Source organism: Pecten maximus, chromosome 14 (assembly GCF_902652985.1).
Source record: "Pecten maximus chromosome 14, xPecMax1.1, whole genome shotgun sequence".
In the NCBI taxonomy this organism is placed as follows: domain Eukaryota; kingdom Metazoa; phylum Mollusca; class Bivalvia; order Pectinida; family Pectinidae; genus Pecten; species Pecten maximus.
In genome coordinates this window covers 31,816,398-31,840,427 of record NC_047028.1, presented here as the reverse complement: position 1 = coordinate 31,840,427, position 24,030 = coordinate 31,816,398, and the positions used below count along the sequence as shown (strand labels likewise).

The following is a 24,030-nucleotide window of genomic DNA, read 5'->3' as shown; positions in this document are numbered from 1 at the left end:
TGTGAAGTTAGATCAAAATCCCTTAAGGATTGAAGCTACTAAAGCACTGACAATGATTTTCTAAAAATAGCAATGGTGACCTTGACCTTGCCCTTACCTCCCTGATTGAGATGTTATGGTCCTTTGTAATTGTGTGAAGTTTGATGAAAATTCCTCAAGGAACGAAGTCATTAGCGCTGACAAGGATATTCTAAAGATAGCAATGGTGACCTTGACCCATCAACCCTGAAACTAAAACTTGTCCTAAGAAATTAGAGTCCTTTATCATTGTGTCAAGTTTAAAAGACATTCCTCACTGAATGAAGCCACTGGTGTGCTGACAATCTTGGGTGTTATGTACATACGACATACTTACAAGACAGAGAAGAAACCTCTTAACAATTACACACATTTTACCACTGGTTAAATCATATATAATGTACTTGTATCTGTATACAACATATGCAAACTGCAAAGCAGTACATGTATATCATACATACCTACATGTATACCCCAGATACAAGTCACTTAATTTCAACAGATTCATCTAACTCACTTGTCTACATCTTACATCTTCACAAAATGTGAAAAATTGGACATCAGACTATACACAAAACACAACTACAATCACTGTATATCATACCTCCGACATACCCTGTTTTTTTCACATACTCGTAGGGTTATCCCGCAGCTGCTAGGGAAAAGATAAATCAATCTCATACAGTGGGGTAAAGACAGCTGACACACACTATATGACGCTGCTTACTATAACGTAACGTCATCATTTTATGTTGAGTAACTATGTCACAAATGATGATGTCATCAATTTTGATGCACATTCCAAGAAGCATTGTAGATGGAGCGATGATAAACTTTCATAAAAACATTACATTTGCTTGCAAGTATGTGAGAAAAATAATCAAACATGGATCTGTTACGCGAACAAGGATATCTCAACCCTCGTGTAAGAGTTTGGCTGGCCAGTACTCGGCAAGCCTTGTACTGACAGCTGGCAAACTCTTACACTCGGGTAGAGATATCCCTGTCCACAGAACAGACCCATGTTAGATTGTATTAGTTTTACTACTTTGAGGTCTATCACACGCCCTACTATTTTGTTAACCTATTCCCACCAATAAAGTACAATGCATTGTGGACTAATCTACATACTACCATTACCAGATTTTATTGTCCTGGGACTCTGAATATTAGAAATGTTGGTTTCTTTCTGATCAAACCTGAAACATATACTTATAGACCTATGACCTAGAATAATCCTCATTCTCTATTGAGCAAATCCACAGTAAAGCCCATGTCAGGTGATAAGTCCACCTATGTCTACTGCAATTCATGTTGTCCATCCATTAATACAGACTGTAATCACGTGGATTGGTGTCCATCCATTAATTCCCGGTCACCTTCCCAAGTCAGATAGGTGTCCATCCATTAATCCCCGGTCACCTTCCCAAGTCAGATAGGTGTCCATCCATTAATCCCCGGTCACCTTCTAAGTCCGATAGGTGTCAATCCATTAATCCCCGGTCACCTTCCCAAGTCAGATTGGTGTCCATCCATTAATTCCCGGTCACCTTCCCAAGTCAGATTGGTGTCCATCCATTAATCCCCGGTCACCTTCCCAAGTCAGATTGGTGTCCATCCATTAATCCCTGGTCACCTTCCCAAGTTAGATTGGTGTCCATCCATAATCCCCGGTCACCTTCCCAAGTCAGATTGGTGTCCATCCATTAATTCCCGGTCACCTTCCCAAGTCAGATTGGTGTCCATCCATTAATCCCCGTCACCTTCCTAAGTCATGATTGGGTGTCCATCCATTAATCCCTGGTCACCTTCCCAAGTTAGATTGGTGTCCATCCATTAATCCCCGGTCACCTTCCCAAGTCAGATTGGTGTCCATCCATTAATCCCCGGTCACCTTCCCAAGTCAGATAGGTGTCCATCCATTAATCCCCGGTCACCTTCCTAAGTCTGATTGGTGTCCATCCATTAATCCCCGGTCACTTTCCCAAGTCAGATTGGTGTCCATCCATTAATCCCCGGTCACCTTCCCAAGTCAGATTGGTGTCCATCCATTAATCCCCGGTCACCTTCCCAAGTCAGATTGGTGTCCATCCATTAATCCCCGGTCACCTTCCCAAGTCAGATTGGTGTCCATCCATTAATCCCCGGTCACCTTCCCAAGTCCGATAGGTGTCCATCCATTAATCCCCGGTCACCTTCCCAAGTCAGATAGGTGTCCATCCTTTAGTGCCGACTTTAGTTGTACCACCTCTTTAGTACTGACTGTAGGTATACCCCCGGGCCGGTGCCTGCGCCTGCTGCCCGCCCCAATACTTGGACCCATCACTAGGGTACCGCTGCCGAGAAGACACTGATGATCCACTAGTTCTGTGCTGTCGACGACTGGAGGCCTGTAGGTGCTGATTCAATATAGGTATTCCTCCTGATTTGGCAAGCTTCTGTAGAGCACTAAAGTGCAACTTTGTAAGGAGCTGAATTTCTTCAAAAACTGAAAGAAAATATTTGATAATCCATAATTGACAGGATTTATAAAACAGAGGGCAAAATAATGACAAAATTTCATATTCAATATTGTTACTGAAATTTCAGAGTTTAACTACTAAAATTATATGAAATATGTGAGAGGATATAGAAGCATGCCATTTTCAGTCTTTCTTTACAAAAAATGAATTTATCAATGACAATTTAGAGTGGATAGTTAGTCCAAAGGTCAAAATCTATCACATGACAGGGACCAACTTTTAATACATTATGATATATGATTTACTGATTCACCTAGGTTGAACCGTGTCCAATGTATGAAGTTCAAGTAACAAGTAGAGTGAGAAATAGAGCCCAAACAATATATTTCCTTGATGTACTGTAGGTCAAAGTGACCTACTTTTGGTATAGGACACTCCCACTTTATATAGGTGAACTCAGGTGTAAGTATGAAGTTTTAGTGACAAATACAGTAAGAACATCAGGTAAGTATCCACATACAAACTGTTCAGCTAGCACTCAATTTAGATTTAGATTTTTTCTAAACAGGCTGCAAAACTTTTTGTTAGATAAAAAAAAAATTCAAAAAATAATTTCATATCATCAGAATCTGAATGTATACTTATTGCATTTTTTACCTTATACAACTTTTTGTTGTTTGTATATACAATATGATTATTATCCAAAATAAATATAAATATTCTTTAATCTTTATCACTTTCAAAATTAGTTTATTGCTTTAAAATTGAATAAAAATGTTGATATTCATGTCGCGCACAAATCTCCCTTATTTTAGGCAAAACTCCCTTGAAATAATCATCAATCTCCCTTATTGGTCTCCCAAAAAGGAACATGGGACAATTAAACATGCTGTCCATTACTGTGATTAATCTGTCAATCATTCAAATTTATCATTTTAAGTTAAAAGGGTATAAGGTCTTCTATCCCATAATCCGTGCCTGTTGACCCTTATAGACATGTAATTGATTCTTAAGATGATATACCAAAAGATGTGTTTTGTACGTTCACTCATCAAAGTATCATCGTGTTTGTAGGTATAATTCTATAAAGAACTATACATGTATACTAGTATCATTAGTACAAGGGCTGATTGATCAGTTGTGAGCCTCATATTGAAGGATTTGAATTTTGCCAGACATATTGTATTATTTTTCAACATTATCCCCTTCAGTATCTATACACTTTAGCCAGTGGTGTTAAAGGGCCTCAATGCCACTATTATATAACTCCTTTTCCTGGCTGTTCAGAAAGTCATCGAGTGCAGGTTAGGGTTAGGGTGCCTGAAATAGCTGTTTTCAGTTTCAATAGATGAAACTTAACCAAAGTTCCAACTGTAGTATAGGATATAAAAGTGGATACTTAACCAATGTTCTAACTGTAGTATAGGATATAAAAGTGGATACTTAACCAATGTTCTAACTGTAGTATAGGATATAAAAGTGGATACTTAACCAATGTTCTAACTGTAGTATAGGATATAAAAGTGGATACTTAACCAATGTTCTAACTAGTATAGAATATGAAAGTGTATACTTAACCAATGTTCTAACTGTAGTATAGGATATAAAAGTGGATACTTAACCAATGTTCTAACTGTAGTATAGGATATAAAAGTGGATACTTAACCAATGTTCTAACTGTAGTATAGGATATAAAAGTGGATACTTAACCAATGTTCTAACTGTAGTATAGGATATAAAAGTGGATACTTAACCAATGTTCTAACTGTAGTATAGGATATAAAAGTGGATACTTAACCAATGTTCTAACTGTAGTATAGGATATCAAAGTGGATACTTAACCAATGTTCTAACTGTAGTATAGGATATAAAAGTGGATACTTAACCAATGTTCTAACTGTAGTATAGGATATAAAAGTGGATACTTAACCAATGTTCTAACTGTAGTATAGGATATAAAAGTGGATACTTAACCAATGTTCTAACTGTAGTATAGGATATAAAAATGGATACTTAACCAATGTTCTAACTAGTATAGAATATGAAAGTGTATACTTAACCAATGTTCTAACTGTAGTATAGGATATAAAAGTGGATATTTAACCAATGTTCTAACTGTAGTATAGGATATAAAAGTGGATACTTAACCAATGTTCTAACTGTAGTATAGGATATAAAAGTGGATACTTAACCAATGTTCTAACTGTAGTATAGGATATAAAAGTGGATACTTTACCAATGTTCTAACTGTAGTATAGAATATAAAAGTGGATACTTAACCAATGTTCTAACTGTAGTATAGGATATAAAAGTGGATACTTAACCAATGTTCTAACTGTAGTATAGGATATAAAAGTGGATACTTTACCAATGTTCTAACTGTAGTATAGAATATAAAAGTGGATACTTAACCAATGTTCTAACTGTAGTATAGGATATAAAAGTGGATACTTAACCAATGTTCTAACTGTAGTATAGGATATAAAAGTGGATACTTAACCAATGTTCTAACTGTAGTATAGGATATAAAAGTGGATACTTAACCAATGTTCTAACTGTAGTATAGGATATAAAAGTGGATACTTTACCAATGTTCTAACTGTAGTATAGAATATAAAAGTGGAAACTTAACCAATGTTCTAACTGTAGTATAGGATATCAAAGTGGATACTTAACCAATGTTCTAACTGTAGTATAGGATATAAAAGTGGAAACTTAACCAATGTTCTAACTGTAGTATAGGATATAAAAGTGGATACTTAACCAATGTTCTAACTGTAATATAGGATATAAAAGTGGATACTTAACCAATGTTATAACTGTAGTATAGGATATAAAAGTGGATACTTAACCAATGTTCTAACTGTAGTATAGGATATAAAAGTGGATACTTAACCAATGTTCTAACTGTAGTATAGGATATAAAAGTGGATACTTTACCAATGTTCTAACTGTAGTATAGAATATAAAAGTGGAAACTTAACCAATGTTCTAACTGTAGTATAGAATATGAAAGTGTATACTTAACCAATGTTCTAACTGTAGTATAGGATATAAAAGTGGATACTTAACCAATGTTCTAACTGTAATATAGGATATAAAAGTGGATACTTAACCAATGTTATAACTGTAGTATAGGATATAAAAGTGGATACTTAACCAATGTTCTAACTGTAGTATAGGATATAAAAGTGGATACTTAACCAATGTTCTAACTGTAGTATAGGATATAAAAGTGGATACTTACCAATGTTCTAACTGTAGTATAGAATATAAAAGTGGAAACTTAACCAATGTTCTAACTGTAGTATAGAATATGAAAGTGTATACTTAACCAATGTTCTAACTGTAGTATAGGATATAAAAGTGGATATTTAACCAATGTTCTAACTGTAGTATAGGCTATAAAAGTGGATACTTAACCAATGTTCTAACTGTAGTATAGAATATAAAAGTGGATACTTAACCAATGTTCTAACTGTAGTATAGAATATAAAAGTGGATACTTAACCAATGTTCTAACTGTAGTATAGAATATAAAAGTGGATACTTAACCAATGTTCTAACTGTAGTATAGGATATAAAAGTGGATACTTAACCAATGTTCTTACTGTAGTATAGGATATAAAAGTGGATACTTAACCAATGTTCTAACTGTAGTATAGGCTATAAAAGTGGATACTTAACCAATGTTCTAACTGTAGTATAGGATATAAAAGTGGATACTTAACCAATGTTCCAACTGTAGTATAGAATATAAAAGTGGATACTTAACCAATGTTCCAACTGTAGTATAGGATATAAAAGTGGATACTTAACCAATGTTCTAACTGTAGTATAGGATATAAAAGTGGATACTTAACCAATGTTCTAACTGTAGTATAGGATATAAAAGTGGATACTTAACCAATGTTCTAACTGTAGTATAGGATATAAAAGTGGATACTTAACCAATGTTCTAACTGTAGTATAGGATATAAAAGTGGAAACTTAACCAATGTTCTAACTGTAGTATAGGATATAAAAGTGGATACTTAACCAATGTTCTAACTGTAGTATAGGATATAAAAGTGGATACTTAACCAATGTTCTAACTGTAGTATAGGATATAAAAGTGGATACTTAACCAATGTTCTAACTGTAGTATAGAATATAAAAGTGGATACTTAACCAATGTTCTAACTGTAGTATAGGATATAAAAGTGGATACTTAACCAATGTTCTAACTGTAGTATAGGATATAAAAGTGGATACTTAACCAATGTTCTAACTGTAGTATAGGATATAAAAGTGGATACTTAACCAATGTTCTAACTGTAGTATAGGATATAAAAGTGGATACTTAACCAATGTTCTAACTGTAGTATAGGATATAAAAGTGGATACTTAACCAATGTTCTAACTGTAGTATAGGATATAAAAGTGGATACTTAACCAATGTTCTAACTGTAGTATAGGATATAAAAGTGGATACTTAACCAATGTTCTAACTGTAGTATAGGATATAAAAGTGGATACTTAACCAATGTTCTAACTGTAGTATAGGATATAAAAGTGGATACTTAACCAATGTTCTAACTGTAGTATAGGATATAAAAGTGGATACTTAACCAATGTTCTAACTGTAGTATAGGATATAAAAGTGGATACTTAACCAATGTTCTAACTGTAGTATAGGATATAAAAGTGGATACTTAACCAATGTTCTAACTGTAGTATAGAATATAAAAGTGGATACTTAACCAATGTTCTAACTGTAGTATAGGATATAAAAGTGGATACTTAACCAATGTTCTAACTGTAGTATAGGATATAAAAGTGGATACTTAACCAATGTTCTAACTGTAGTATAGGATATAAAAGTTGATACTTAACCAATGTTCTTACTGTAGTATAGGATATAAAAGTGGATACTTAACCAATGTTCTAACTGTAGTATAGAATATAAAAGTGGATACTTAACCAATGTTCTAACTGTAGTATAGGATATAAAAGTGGATACTTAACCAATGTTCTAACTGTAGTATAGGATATAAAAGTGGATACTTAACCAATGTTCTAACGTACTGTAGTATAGGATATAAAAGTGGATACTTAACCAATGTTCTAACTGTAGTATAGAATATAAAAGTGGATACTTAACCAATGTTCTAACTGTAGTATAGGATATAAAAGTGGATACTTAACCAATGTTCTAACTGTAGTATAGGATATAAAAGTGGATACTTAACCAATGTTCTAACTGTAGTATAGGATATAAAAGTGGATACTTAACCAATGTTCTAACTGTAGTATAGGATATAAAAGTGGATACTTAACCAATGTTCTAACTGTAGTATAGGATATAAAAGTGGATACTTAACCAATGTTCTAACTGTAGTATAGGATATAAAAGTGGATACTTAACCAACGTTCTAACTGTAGTATAGGATATAAAAGTGGATACTTAACCAATGTTCTAACTGTAGTATAGGATATAAAAGTGGATACTTAACCAATGTTCTAACTGTAGTATAGGATATAAAAGTGGATACTTAACCAATGTTCTAACTGTAGTATAGGATATAAAAGTGGATACTTAACCAATGTTCTAACTGTAGTATAGAATATAAAAGTGGATACTTAACCAATGTTCTAACTGAAGTATAGAATATAAAAGTGGATACTTAACCAATGTTCTAACTGAAGTATAGAATATAAAAGTGGATACTTAACCAATGTTATAACTGTAGTATAGGATATAAAAGTGGATACTTAACCAATGTTCTAACTGTAGTATAGAATATAAAAGTGGATACTTAACCAATGTTCTAACTGAAGTATAGAATATAAAAGTGGATACTTAACCAATGTTCTAACTGAAGTATAGAATATAAAAGTGGATACTTAACCAATGTTATAACTGTAGTATAGGATATAAAAGTGGATACTTAACCAATGTTCTAACTGTAGTATAGGATATAAAAGTGGATACTTAACCAATGTTCTAACTGTAGTATAGGATATAAAAGTGGATACTTAACCAATGGTCTAACTGTAGTATAGGATATAAAAGTGGATACTTAACCAATGTTCTAACTGTAGTATAGGATATAAAAGTGGATACTTAACCAATGTTCTAACTGTAGTATAGAATATAAAAGTGGATACTTAACCAATGTTCTAACTGAAGTATAGGATATAAAAGTGGAAACTTAACCAATGTTGTAACTGTAGTATAGAATATAAAAGTGGATACTTAACCAATGTTCTAACTGTAGTATAGGATATAAAAGTGGATACTTAACCAATGTTCTAACTGTAGTATAGGATATAAAAGTGGATACTTAACCAATGTTCTAACTGTAGTATAGAATATAAAAGTGGATACTTAACCAATGTTCTAACTGTAATATAGGATATAAAAGTGGATACTTAACCAATGTTCTAACTGTAGTATAGGATATAAAAGTGGATACTTAACCAATGTTCTAACTGTAGTATAGGATATAAAAGCTGAAGAAGCTAAAGTGCAGAAGAACAGAAGGACAGACAGAAGAACACAATACAAATTAAGCTACAGCACCCTCCCCCTCTTCTGCTTGGTTCCTGATAGGGTACTTATAATGTAATCTCACAATAAAAATTGTTTCAATATATAATATTTCAATTTCTACTCAAGTTGGACTCAATGAAACCACCAAACTTAATCTGTTTCATTTGCTCATGAATTTGACCAGATTAACATTTATCAGTGCGTATGAATACCTAGACAAAATCCTTCCGTAGAACGAATTCACTTTTTCTACATTGTCGTTATAAACATGGAATAATTATTAAAATTATCAAATTCATAATGTATTCTTGTATTTTATGAAAGACCAGATATGCTAAATACTTCTATTTTGACAAAATAATGCTGTTTTTTAATCCTAAAATGGCGGACTATTTTACTCGACCGACTAGACATGCACAATCCGGAACTCCTCTGGCTTTTCCGCATTTGGACTTGCACAAGCTTCGAGACATTAGTGTCTAGCGACTTTTTTATTCGAAAAAAAAACATTTGAAATATAAGGATTGAATCTTAATTTGGTCGATCTCATGGGGTCATGAATTGGGTTGCTCTTGAGACAAATTCAGCATGAACTGCTTCAATTTGTCTCAAGAGCAACTCAATTCATGACCCAATGAAATCGACCAAATCAAGATTCAATCCTTAATTGAATGGAAGACATGCCTCCTAACAGAACATACCTTTACTGATATAAGCTTTATCGTCCGGTACATGGACAAAGACCTTCTGTAGAAAGTGACACATTGCTGCTGTAGCCAACACCTGCTCAGGGAGGGTTAAGCTGTCAAAGTAGTCAAAGTCAATCTCATAAGGGTTGGTGGGGGCAGGGTAACAACACAGCTTCACTAGTTCTGCCACTATATCCCATACATTAAAATCTGAAACAAAAAGACAAATAATGTTCTCCTATTATTCAAAGTGAGTACAGCATTACCTGTACAAATTGATAGTACAAAAAGCCAAATATGCATGGATGATTTACAATTTGGACAAAACTCAATCTGGAATGGTGATTCTAATAACACAAATTACAAAATGAAAACAAATTTTTACTCACTTTTCATGTATGGGTTTATTTTGTGAAGTGAGATAGCAATTTATCACCTTTGTTCATATCTTTAATAACTAAAAGGTCTTTGATGAGGATAACTTAATACTACAATGATTACAGTAGCAGCCTCCCTTTTTAAATTTTCAATAATAATGATAACATCTGTTTTTAAACCAGGGTTACATATTTAGACAATGTCTAGTTTACAATATATGGCCATGCATCAAATATATATACAAATATGACACAAGTTAAGATAACAGTATAACAATGAAGTAAATATAAATATAGTATCATCACACAATCAATCTTCATTGTTTTACAGCAACCACTGTCACAAAGGTTGTCATTGGTCTGATCTTTATATGGCTTCTCATGACATCTACATCCAGAAATAAACATTTTGAATTTTTACTATCCCCACTGTTCATCTTTTTAACCTGTTTTTAAAGATTCAGACATTGACTCCTAGGCACCTCAACAATAATATTTCAAGGGTTATAATTGACTCCTAGGCACCTCAACAATAATATTTCAAGGGTTATAGCAAACAAATCAATAAGTGTTAAGACTCAAGTTCATTAAAAAAAAAACAACTTCAAACTGTGTTTCAGTACATGAGACTTTTTCTAGCTCTTTTGCCTTAACATCCAAAATTACTACAACTAAGGACAAATATTTTCCCATGTTGAAACCATAACATGAGAATGCATTTAAAAATATGCAAGATTCTTCTGGCTACATACTTTATACTGGTACCGGTGTATGTTTTTCCTTAGATTTTTTTTCAATTCTGCAGTCAGATAAAAAAAAACAGTCTACATGAAAAACACTTCAATATGATTATCTCCCTTTGCTATCTACAATATATACCCGAGTCTTTCCATGTATTTGTGGTCTTGAGCTTGAGTGGACAGTCCTTATCATTAGCAGAGTCCCCAGTCAGTTTGATGAGTCGTTCATGGTTAGATCTTACCCAAACATAGGGACAGCAGTATCGGGCATAACCTGCCACCAGGAAGAGGGTGGAGTTATCTCCCTTTAAAGAAAGTGAAAAGAAGAAATTATTGGATTTTATGGATTTTTCTAAAGGGTTTAAAAAAATTAATTGTACCAATGGTACATACAAGACTCAAAGTTTATGTGGTTTCATATTAAATCAAATTACAGACATGTATACTTTTCCAGTATTTTTTTTACAAATAGATGTGAAAAACAAAAATCATTCCGATAGTCTTACCTACAACAGAAGAACTTACCCCAATCTGTATTTCCTGATCACTAGGTGAAGCTGGGGGTAGACCAATACCTGTAGGAGCTGTACTCAAATTCATCTGTGATCTCATTGAGATTAACAGAGAACGTCTGGAACAAATCATACACAAGGATTAATATATGTTCAATACCTGTTTCCTAATCCCATTCAAATTATGATTGTATGACTGTGCAATGTATAAGTATGAAAGGAATGAATGAAATAAAGTAAAATGATAATTCATGCACATTAAATTAGATTTCCACAGCATAATTTTCCTTGCAGCTCAGCTGTAAAGTCAGTTCAGTACATATATGATTATATAATTATTTCTATTCAAATGACAATAAATCAATATCATTTTTAAACAACTATTGTAAGGCATACTAGGTACTGATACAAAGACAAAGATGGTTGGACAAATCTTAATTATATGGTGAAAAATTACAAAAGTTTAAACCTGAAAACAAATCCTACTCACTTATCATAAGGAAGGTTTTGTGAAGTGAGACTGCCACTTCTGTCTGGAGAGCTAAACCCTGTTCCACTAGACTCTGACACATATGTGTGATGAGTGGTCTGATAGTAATAATGAAAAAGCACATATATATCACTATGGCATCACAGGTATAAAACATGTACATAAATGTAAATGACTCAAACTGAAAAAAAAAAATCTGTAAGTGCCATTATAACACCTCTAAAGCTATTCATTAAGCTTGCTTATGTAACCCTGGTAAATACTAGCCGCAATATACCTCTCGGCTAGAGAGATCTTCTCTTTAGCTTGATCGGTTTAGCGTAAGACTAGTAAGCCAGAGGTCCCGGGTTCGATCCCTAGCGGAGGCAGTGATTTATATTTAATTAATCATGTGCTCTGTTACATTTGCGCCCATGTAGGGACTCGGGAATGATACTCATCGCTGCTTGCGAAAGCATCGCTGTTACCCCTGGAATCTCGAGGACGAGTTCTTTCCTGGAGGGGGAGTATGTAACCCTGGTAAACACTAGCCGCAATATACCGCTCGGCTAGAGAGATCTTCTCTTTAACTCAATCGGTTGAGCGTAAGACTAGTAAGCCAGAGGTCCCGGGTTCGATCCCTAGCGGAGGCAGTGATTTAAATATAATTAATCATGCGCTCTGTTACACTTTTACTGGTGATCTAACTCCTTGGCAAACACATATTTCTGCTGGTCCACTTTATCTTAGTAATATTACCTATGCAAATCTGAATATTTTGTGTAAAATCTTGTGTAAAAAGTTGGGAATGATGTGTAAAGTCTTGTGTAAAATTGTAGGAATATTATGTAAAATCTTATGAAAAGTGGTCAGAAAATTTTGTGTAAAATCTTAAAATTGTGTAAAGCATTGGGAATGGAATTTTTTATTGTGTGAAGTATAAATAGGATCTGAAATGGAGTTTTCATTTCATGCAAGATTTTATTATACGAGTCTGAAGTTTTTGACTTGGTGAGCCTAATTGGCAAACAAAAATTAAATTTCGAGAAGATATCCACGGAGGACATAATCAAATGGAGGAAGCCACTTTGGTGAGCCATTTTCAATTCATAATGTAATGTCATTATCCATATTATGATGTCACTATTGATTTTCTGACTGATACAGTCAATGAAAAACACTCCAGGATATATATAACACTAGATAGTTCTGACAAATACAAAAATATTTTATGGAGAATTATAAAAGGTTGGTTATGTGATAAATCTTAAACACAAGTTGAATATTAATGTAATAAGAATATAAAACAGTATGGATTGAACTCTTTTTGCTTAATTTTAAGAATGGAATTGGTGAATTGCAAAGATTTTTTTCAGGAGTATATATATGCTGCAGATTATGGGGAATTTAGTTTAAATATGAAATAATTTCAATTGGGAATGGGACCCATTATCCGCCCTAAAACGCCTAAGTAGAAAACACCCTGTAAAGATCATTACCTGTGGTTCGTTCACAATACTGATCACCATCTCTTCCCTTCCTCTCATGTATGTTGCGAAGTGTTTGAAGCCTTTCAAAGTACCCATTTTAAGCATCTCTCCCAGAAAGCCCTGAAGTCGTTTCTTCAGATATACTTCCTGAGACTACAGATAAAAAGAACGGAACTATATTAACATCACATTTAAACTTTCAACCAAATTAAGTCACACTTTGTCTTCTACTAATTATCAGTAATGTATTCGATGTTTTCACTATACAAATCAGTGTCAATTGTAAACTGAATATGTTAGATTTTCTAACTACTTTTCTAAGCTGTACATAAAATGTATATGACGCTAGTGTTGACGACTTTCTCCTAATGTGGATTCTTTAATTAAGCAAGAAAATACAGGACCAGAGACCCCAGCTGAGGTAGCCATACAAATGTACTTTAGTCTATTACGACGTATTTATAAAAACATTTTATGTTGTAACAGAAAAGAATTTTACACTTACTGCAATAATATATGGTGACACAGGAATTAAAGACAATTCTAACTTTTTAAAAATAACTGTGCATTCCTGGATGGTTACAGATAATATCCATGTTATTTTCTTGTAAGGGGTAGTATGGGTTAAACCAATGTGCCGATCTTGGACATAAGCTATAATGGTTATAAGCATTTTCGTGAATATATTTCCAAAAGAGTACCTTGAGAATTTGCAGTCTGACATCATTATCACAGTACACAATACAATTACATGACCCATAATTCCAAGATGGCCGTGCAATAGGTACTCCAACAATGTTAGAGGATAACACGGCGAGAAATGATCGGTGCCGTGTAACCTCTAAATACTAATTAAGGTGGATTTACACTGCGCAGAATGTCAAATTTTCAAAGTCAGATATTGATTATATCAAACCGCTAAATTATGTTTAGGTGTATAACGGTATCATGTTGATACCTCTTTCTCATGAATCTGTCATTAAATCCACAAAAATAGCACTCAAAGACACACAAACATGATTAATTACATTTCCAGGCTTCATTCCGGTAACCGCTCTGATTGAAAATGGTGGTTTCGGTAAATACAAAAGTGGTCTTTAAAGCAAAAAACAAATGAAAAGCTTTGTATTTGATAATAGGTACATAATCCACGTGCTTGGTTGTTACAATACGGCAATAAAATTAAAATTTCACCTGTGCATTTTTCTGTGAATTCGCCGTTTTTCAATCTCTATAATAACCGAACGGAAAAAGGGAAGTAACTCTAATAGATCAGAATGATTGTTATCATCTCCAGCGTCGGGGGAAAAAAAGAAAAAAATGTTGCGTTACTTCCCTTCCGGTTGCAGCGGCTCTGTTTGGATTGGGAAAATTACGTGAAAGTATATACAGATTGTTGTGACGTTCAGATGAATTATATATCAAGAAATAGGCAAATGAAACAGAAATTGCAATTTCCCGTTACAAAACAGGAAATTTTACAGGAAAATGCACAGGTGGAATTTCACTTTTAACACAGTTATCGTAACAACCATTGTCCAAGGACATGGATTATGTACCTACCGACCCTCGTTTTTTGTCAGGTATGCCTTTTCTGGTGGAAATGCTTCAATTTGCTGCTGTTTATATAGCTATATATCGCTATTATAGTGGAATACCACTATAATAGTAAAATCAGGACTTCTCCCCGACCTGATGAAAGTCCAAAATTAAAAGAAAATACCAAACAACGCTTGGCCTTTCGCCCTAACATTTTCTTCTTCTTCTTTTGTCATTCAGCCTCCGTCAAAAATGACGATTACGGCTAATGGGAGGCGTTGCCAATGCTCTTAAAAGAAAAGGTGCAGGGATTTGGGTACAGTGAGAGGGGTTTTTTTTAAAATTTTTTTTAGTGGAAACTATAAGATAAAAGCATTTGGTGGTGTGTTTATGGTGTGTGTTTGAGATCATCAAGGGCTGCATTTTGTATATGTGCCTTGAAGATCTCTAATGGGAGGCGTTGCCAATGCTCTTAAAAGAAAAGGTGCAGGGATTTGGGTACAGTGAGAGGTTTTTTTTTTAAATTTTTTTTTAGTGGAAACTATAAGATAAAAGCATTTGGTGGTGTGTTTATGGTGTGTGTTTGAGATCATCAAGGGCTGCATTTTGTATATGTGCCTTGAAGATCTCTAGTGTAGTGCATTGTACTGCTGCCACCGGGAGGAGGTTCCATTGCGTTATTGTGTGTGGGAAAAAGGAGTATTTATATGTGTCATTGGTGGCAGATAGGTGTCTGAATGTGTAGGGGTGTGTTTGCCTTGTCCTAGGGTCAGCTGGGTGCATGATGCCGTGTGGGTCTATTGCGACATGATGGTGAATGATTTTGTATAAAAGTATGAGTCTGGTCTTGAGTCTACGTGTTTGAAGTGTGGGCCAGTTGAGTTTGTCCATCATGTCTTGTACTGAACTTGTGTTGTGGTATCTGTTTTGTACGTATCGTGCTGCTCTGCGTTGAATTTTTTCTATTTGATTGATTTGGTTTGTGTTGTGCGGGTCCCATATGGAAGAGCAGTATTCTAGTTTGGGTCTCACTAGGGCTTTGTATGCATGTTCTTTTATATGTTGAGAGTTTATTTTCAGGTTGCGTTTTAGGAAGCCCAGTGATCTGTTGGCGTTTGCAGTGATGTTATTGATGTGTGTATCCCATTTGAGGTTTTTCTGTAATGTGAGTCCTAAGTATTTGCTGGCGTCGACTTGTTGCAGTGTGTGGTCGTGTAGTTTGTAGTTATATGTTGTTTTGGTGCGTTTGTTTGAGGTGGATATGATATTGCATTTGTTTGGGTGAAATTTCATGAGCCAGTCTTGTTCCCACTGTCCTGCTGCGTTTATGTCTTGTTGTAATTTGTGTGCGTCGTCTATGTTCTGGATTGTCTTGTAGATGATGCTATCGTCGGCGAAGAGTCTGAGAGTGCTGTGTTTGATGTAGTCTGGTAGGTCGTTGATGTATATGAGGAAAAGTATGGGGCCCAAGCAGGTTCCTTGAGGTACTCCTGAGGTGACTTGGACTTTGTCCGATTGTTTCCCTTCAAGTAATACTGTTTGGGTGCGGTGTGTCAGAAAGTCTGTAATCCATGTGAGTGTGTTCCCTGTAATTCCGTAGTATTTGAGTTTGTACTGGAGGCGTTTGTGTGGGACTTTGTCAAATGCTTTGGCAAAGTCCATTATGACAATGTCTGTCTGTTTGTTTGTATTGTTATTTAGTGTTAGGTCGTGTATGAATGTGGCGAGTTGTGTTTCACATGATCTTGAGGAGCGAAAGCCGTGTTGGAGGTTGTAGAGTATGTTGTTGTCCTCTAGATGTTTCATTGTTGCACTTGTGATGATGTGTTCCATGATTTTGCATGCGATGCAGGTGAGTGAGATTGGACGGTAGTTAGTGGGGTTGTGTTTGTCTCCTTTCTTGTATATAGGGTTTACATTTGCGTGTTTCCAGTCATGTGGTAGTGTCCCTGAGCTGAGTGAAGTGTTGAAGATTTTTGTGAGTATGGGTGCTATGGGGTCTTTGAGTTGTTTAAGAATTTTGCCGTGTATTTGGTCAGGTCCTGTTGCTTTGTGGGGATTTATGTTTCCTAGTAATTTGTCTACTCCGTTGCGTGTAATGTGGATTTGTGGCATGGTGGGGTGTGGCGATGGTCCTTTATCTGGTATATTGTTGTTGTGTTCTGTTGTGAATGCGGCTTGAAATTCATGATTGAGGATGTTTGCTTTTACGGTTGGGTCTGTAGTGAGATGTCCGTCTTTGCGGAGGGATGTGATGTCAGTTTATTAGTGCGAAACACATTTAACCCGATTAACACCAAATTGAATGACTCAGTGAGACAGACAATTCGCTGGAGCACTTTTCTAAAGTGTCAAACAGTATACTGTGTCTGTGTTAGTACTAACAGTAGGCCTACATGTAAAACAGCTGTCAAATAACATCACGCTACAACTCTCGCAGTAGCTACTCAGTCTCATTAAACCATAAATTTGTCTTTCATTTTGAAGTAGTTACTGACTTACATGGGCATCCATTATCCAATAAATGTAGGACCTCTCAATCAAACGTTTTATAGGCCTACTTCTCTTTCAGCATCTGTAACACCGACAAAATAGTGTCAGCCGGATGTTTAGTGTGGCATGTAAAGCAGGAACTGTCGGTTACCAGAAATCCGGAATTAAGGCACTTAAAATCACGACAGATTCCTTTCTCAGCAAAGAATTGATCTTCAAAAAATCTCAGATATAAATTCAACTTCTTGTGCACTTCATATCACACTTATTATTTTATGTAAAAAACTAATTGAAAATTCTATCCCGGATGAAATAAAACATAAAACAAAAAACATATATTCAAATAGTTAGGGCAGATACCAGGGACGTATAATACCTAATATACAAGTCTCTGCAAGATAATTATATACTAAAAAATTAGTATATAGGTCTCTGGTTAGGCTTAATAAGTCAGACAATATTAAACCAGAGACATACATACAATGTATCACATGTGATCTCTTATTAAACATATTAAAATCATTAACATGTAAAAAAAAAAAAAAAAAAAAAAAAAAGGAAATGTGCTATTTTTTTTATCGAATTCAAATCTCGCATTGATTGCTAACTTCATATTATCATTATGAAAAAAATAGGCTTATATTACTTACATTTTGATATGACCCTAATAGCGTACCTACACGTATGGCGTATATTTCCTTATTACGATTTTTACTGTGACCGCTTTATTTAACTTTTCTTTTTTTTTTTGCTACAACAAATGGAAAATAATGTCATTTAGTAATGCTTATGTGTTACGGAAATAAACTGTACCTATATCGTACCTTTACTACCTTTTCTACATTAGCTTCTTATGCATAACATTATTATTTAACATCAGCATTCCCATGATCACTCTACATAACGTACTTTACATCTACATGTATGTCAATCGTTATCTTACCTTCATAGTCTATGTAACGTAGGTGTCTTACTACCAAACTGATAATTAGTTAAAACATCGTTTTGCTCTGACCAATATATCTGTCTTTCATTGAAAAGAGTCAAATAGTTTCGCCATAAAACTCGGGAGGCTTATTCCACGAAAATTATTCGCATCACTTTTTTATCAACTTGAACTATAACTGCTGTAAGCCAATTTTCAGAAAAATATCCAGAGAGAAATTATCAATTAATTTTATTAAATTATCAATTAACTTTATTTCGTGTGTCTCGGTTTGGATTCTGACCTCTTATGTTCCGTTATTATAATACTACTATTTAAAAGTTTGTTCCGTCGTTCCGTATTATAAAATGTTTCGTCGTTTCATTTTTTAGTTATTACCTTAAGTTGTCGGCTAACTATAATCTAACACTCCTATTAAATCACACCCACTCTCACTACCTCTCCAACTATCTCATCCTCTCTCACATCTCGATTTTCCTGTGTCAGCCCTTCCCCTTACTCACCCTTCCTCCCAAAATCTCTCTCAAACCCCCACTCCCTTTCTTTCTCCCATCTCACACCCTCTCCTACGCCCTCTATCAAACCCATTCCCTCTCTCACTCCAACCTCACACACCCTCTCACACACCCTCTCTCTCAACACACCACCGTCCACCACACCCGCCACGCCAGCACACCATCGTCACTCCGGTAACCACACCCCTCACCCTCCAACACCCACCACACCCTCTACTCTCACCACACCCTCTGCTCGCACCACCCCCCATTCTCTCAAACACCATCTCACTCACCACACCCTCCACTCTCCCAAACACCCTCACTGACCTTCTCTCTCAATAACACCCTTTCTCACACCACACCCCTTCACTCTCACCACACCCTCACTCACCTTCTCTCTCACCACAACCTCTCTTCACAACACACCCTCTGTCACCACACCCGCCACTGCTCTAAAACACCCGCACCACCTTCGCTCACACACCCCCACGCCCCACACCCGCCACCCACCCTCCAACACCCACACCCTCCACCGTCCCACACCCCTGCTCAGACACCCTCACTCACCCCACACCCTCTCAAACACCCTCACTCACCCTCTTTCAGACCACACCCTCGACTCTCTCAAACACCCTTTCTCACACCACACCGCGCACGCGCGCAAACACCCGCACGCACCGGCGCGCGCACCACAACCGCCAAGCGCCCACACCCGCGCGCAGACCACACTCCGCCACGCGCAGACCACACCCGCCACGCGCACCACACCCGCACGCACCCGGCGCGCGCACCACAACCGTCCAAGCGCCCACACCCCGCGAGCAGACCACACCCGCCACGCGCAGACCTACACCCGCCACGCGCACCACACCCGCACGCACCGGCGCGCATCACCACAACCGCAAGCGCCCCACACCCGCGCGCGCACCACACCCGCCACGCGCGCAGACCCGCGCGCACACCACACCCGCCACGCGCGCAGACCCGCGCGCACACCACACCCGCGACGCGCGCGCACCACACCCGCCACGCGCGCATACCCTCTCTCTCACCACACCCTCCACTCTCTCATACCCTCTCTCACACCACACCCTCCACTCTCTCATACCCTCTCTCACACCACACCCTCCACTCTCTCACACCCTCTCTCATACCCTCTCTCTCACCACACCCTCCACTCTCTCACACCCTCTCTCACACCACACCCTCCACTCTCTCAACCCTCTCTCTCACCACACCCTCCCCTCCTCATACCCTCTCTCTCACCACACCCTCCACCCTCTCACACCCTCTCTCACCACACCCCCTCCACTCTCTCACACCCTCTCTCTCACCACAACCCTCCACGCTCTCATAACCCTCCTCTCCTCCCACAGCAAGTAACCCCTCCAGCGCTCTCATACCCCTCCTCTCACACCAACCTAACACCTCCCACTCTCTCATACCCTCTCTCACCCTCTCTCACATGCCACACCACACCCTCCACTCTCTTCCACTCTCTCATACCCTCTCTCACACCACACCCTCCACTCTCTCACACCCTCTCTCTCACCACACCCTCCACTCTCTCATACCCTCTCTCACACCACACCCTCCACTCTCTCACACCCTCTTTCTCTCTCACTAAACTCTCTTATAGTACACGTCTTAGGACATCTAAAAAAGCACACTTGCTATTAGCAGAGTATCCAAACAGAGGGTCGATCCTACTACAGCAGAGGCCTGCGATCAGAGAGTGCAATCCTACCAAAGTAGGAGCTCAGACCAGAGAGTGCAATCCTGTCAAACTAGGACACCCCTATGATGCAAAACAAGTATTAGTACACTGTATCAACCTACATTTGCACCGGGGCAAGCATACGGGAAGGCCAATTGGGGCTTAGGGGACCTTTGATTACACGATGGTACATATTCTTACCTGTGTTTAAAAAGAAAAACGCATCCTTCTTGCAAAATCATACCACTTTATACTAAAGAAAATCGATTTTCCAAGCTGTACATATTTTCTACATATGTTATTTATCACTGCAAACGTTTCATGTTCAAAAATAAATATTTAAGAAACGTTTCAAAGTATTCTAAAAAAATACATATAAATTTTGTTTCAAAAGTTTAAAACAAAGTACTTGTATGTTTTAAATTTTAATTCATTCCAAGGTAAGTATACTGGGGGTAACTCTTGATTTGTCTCCAGGTAGACTAAGTACAGTTCATCCCTCCCCAACTCCCCAATGGGAGCCTGAAGTTGGTTCCGAGTTCCGAGTTCCGTTTAAGATAAACGGAACTCGGAACCAGTTCCGAGTTCCGTTTAAGAAAAACTGAAATATTATGTATTAGCTTTATTGGTTTTGGTCCCAGTTCCGTGTTCCGTTTAAGAAAAACTGAAATACTATGTATTAGCTTTATTGGTTTTGGTCCCAGTTCCGAGTTCCGTTTAAGAAAAACTGGAATACTATGTATTAGCTTTATTGGTTTTGGTCCCAGCTCCGAGTTCCGTTTAAGAAAAACTGAAATACTATGTATAAGCTTTATTGGTTTTGGTCCAGTTCCGAGTTCCGTTTAAGAAAAACTGAAATACTATGTATTAGCTTGATTGGTTTTGGTCCAGTTCCGAGTTCTGTTTAAGATAAACGGAACCCGGAACCAGTTCCGAGTTCCGTTTAAGAAAAACTGAAATATTATGTATTAGCTTTATTGGTTTTGGTCCCAGTTCCGAGTTCCGTTTAACCAGTTCGGAGTACCGTTTATCTTAAACGGAACTCGGAGCTGGGACCAAAACCAATAAAGCTAATGCATAGTATTTCCGTTTTTCTTAAACGGAACTCGGAGCTGGGACCAAAACCAATCAAGCTAATACATAGTATTTCAGTTTTTCTTAAACGGAACTCGGAACTGGACCAAAACCAATAAAGCTTATACATAGTATTTCAGTATATCTTAAACGGAACTCTGAGCTGGGACCAAAACCAATAAAGCTAATACATAGTATTCCAGTTTATCTTAAACGGAACTCGGAACTGGGACCAAAACCAATAAAGCTAATACATAATATTTCAGTTTTTCTTAAACGGAACTCGGAACTGGACCAAAACCAATAAAGCTTATACATAGTATTTCAGTTTTTCTTAAACTGAACTCGGAACTGGTTCCGAGTTCTGTTTATCTTAAACGGAACTCGGAGCTGGGACCAAAACCAATAAAGCTAATACATAGTATTCCAGTTTTTCTTAAACGGAACTCGGAACTGGGACCAAAACCAATAAAGCTAATACATAGTATTTCAGTTTTTCTTAAACGGAACTCGGAACTCGGAACCAACTTCAGGCTCCCGTGTGTATAGTACATTAATTTACGTCAGGAAATATGCTATACCTACAAGGTAAATCTAAATACACATAGACTCGTGAATTCTCAGGTCCCTGTATACAGGAGCTTTACAGTGAATGACCATATACATTGAACATACATTAACGTATAGGTGTATGGTATTGTTTTACAGTCAGAACAATACCCATGTCTTTAAGTTGTGAATCCGCAGACATGCGATCGCTAATACACACATTCTTTTACAAACCCTCGTTTATCACAGGTTCCGGTTTGGAGAAGCTATTGTCTGTGGCTGTTTCGTCCCTGTTACAGATCGACGAGTTTTGCGTGAACCTAACAATAATACTCAAATACATTCTTACAACCCTCATGTATATGTTCCAAACACACGAGAACTATGTGTACATGTAGATTCCCTTTGTTTGTGGAAATTAATCAAGGTATATGTCGTGTGTGCTGAGACCTTTAAATTAGAGTGTACTTACACATACATCATGGGTTATATTAATATTAGATTTCCCACTGGACAGGACTAACAGTGCATGCAGAAAAAAATGTCTTTTTATCAAGCAAATAGTTGATCTGGATGCGAGATGGAGTTATGTGTAAACAAAGAAATTGATTTCCAGAAATAATTAATTCAACTCAAGTGCAACGAATTATGTCCGACGTCTCAAATAATATGGACATTTAATAATGTCACCTGGTTGAATATTCTCCGATTAAAAAGACGCAGCATGAATTAAGCCGGATAGGATGGGGTCGTCGGCATCCCGTGTATGTGGGACAGGTGCCTTGGGCGTGGTCAAACTTCAACAGGTAAGGCTGTCGTCAAACATCAACAGGTAAGGTTGTGGTCAAACTTCAACAGGTAATATAAGGCTGTGGTCAAACTTCAACAGGTAAGGCTGTCGTCAAACATCAACAGGTAAGGCTGTGGTTAAACTTCAACAGGTAAGGTTGTGGTTTAGTTTTGTTTATTCAACTTGAAGCCTTCGGCTCATAAGTATAACATAGAAGCATCAACATACACATATATACAATACGTAACTAATTGTTATAGAGGATGAACAAAACAGTAAGCGTAACTGGTGAAAAGCATCCGCAAACATTGATTTTAATAACAAAAGCACAATTTGTCAGAGTATTCAGGGGGTGGACAAAACAATAAACATAACTGGAGACAAGTACCTTAAGTCATTAATAAAAAGTAAATAATACAGTTTGTAAGAGTAGATAGATAGTAGTTACCAAACAATAGGTATAACTAATATAAGTATCTAGGATTGTTCAAATGCAAATGATGAACAAACAATATATATATATATAGATATAAATAGAGATAAGTAGCTAACATCGTTAATACAACACTAAATACAAAGTGTACATAATTTAGATGAATAGTTAGGGTATGAACAAAAAATAGGTATAGCTGGAGATAAACACGTACAAACGATATTGATCTATACTAAAGGTTGGAATCCCGACCGTAGTAACCAGCTTGACTGTAAATATTTTCCAAGATTACATAACTCTTTTTTATTGTGAACAGAAAGCAATTGGACAAGTTTAAAAGAAGACGGGTGATTCCAATAATATTTTTTAATGAATCTTTTTTCGAATATCAACATAAAGTGGACAAATAAGGATGAATTGGAATTCGTCCTCTACTTGGTTCTGGTTGCAATAACGACATAACCTATTATGTGGTTAAACATCAACAGGTAAGGTTATGGTCAAGCATAAACATGTAAGGTTGTGGTCAAACATCAACAGGTAAAGTTGAGGTCAAACATAAACAGGTACTAGTGGATGTGGTCAAGCTACTGTACATGCTGCAGGTAAGAATAAACACAAAGGTTTCGGACGTGTGGTCGTTGTCAATGTGAGACCACCTTCACTGTCTTGGAAATAGCCACGCGACATATAGATCTTT

At 36.7% G+C, this 24,030-nt stretch overlaps 1 protein-coding gene across 2 annotated transcripts; it reads right to left on the bottom strand.

The window, feature by feature from the left end:
* Positions 1-374: 374 nt before the first annotated feature.
* Positions 375-17,462, bottom strand: LOC117342167. Of its 2 annotated transcripts, XR_004535754.1 has the most exons (8): positions 17,334-17,462; positions 13,302-13,445; positions 11,824-11,921; positions 11,347-11,452; positions 10,961-11,126; positions 9,717-9,914; positions 1,827-2,506; positions 375-1,483 (listed from the first exon to the last, which is right to left on the bottom strand). XR_004535754.1 is itself a non-coding variant. In XM_033904179.1 (7 exons), exons 1-7 carry the CDS (start codon positions 17,343-17,345, stop codon positions 2,271-2,273), a joined length of 960 nt encoding a protein of 319 aa, XP_033760070.1. In that variant the 5' UTR covers positions 17,346-17,462; the 3' UTR covers positions 1,794-2,270. The 2 variants fall into 2 exon arrangements, 1 of the variants encoding a protein (XP_033760070.1); XM_033904179.1 differs by lacking the exon at positions 375-1,483 and having other exon boundaries at positions 1,794-2,506.
* Positions 17,463-24,030: the final 6,568 nt, after the last annotated feature.

Bases quoted from the DNA above. Each gene is read 5' to 3' on its own strand.
- LOC117342167 (XM_033904179.1), bottom strand. The intron at 11,922-13,301 runs GTAATGATCTTT...TATTACTATCAG, and splicing joins GTATTGTGAACGAACCACAG to ACCACTCATCACACATATGT. The intron at 11,127-11,346 runs GTAAGTTCTTCT...CTTTCTTTAAAG, and splicing joins ATCAGGAAATACAGATTGGG to GGAGATAACTCCACCCTCTT.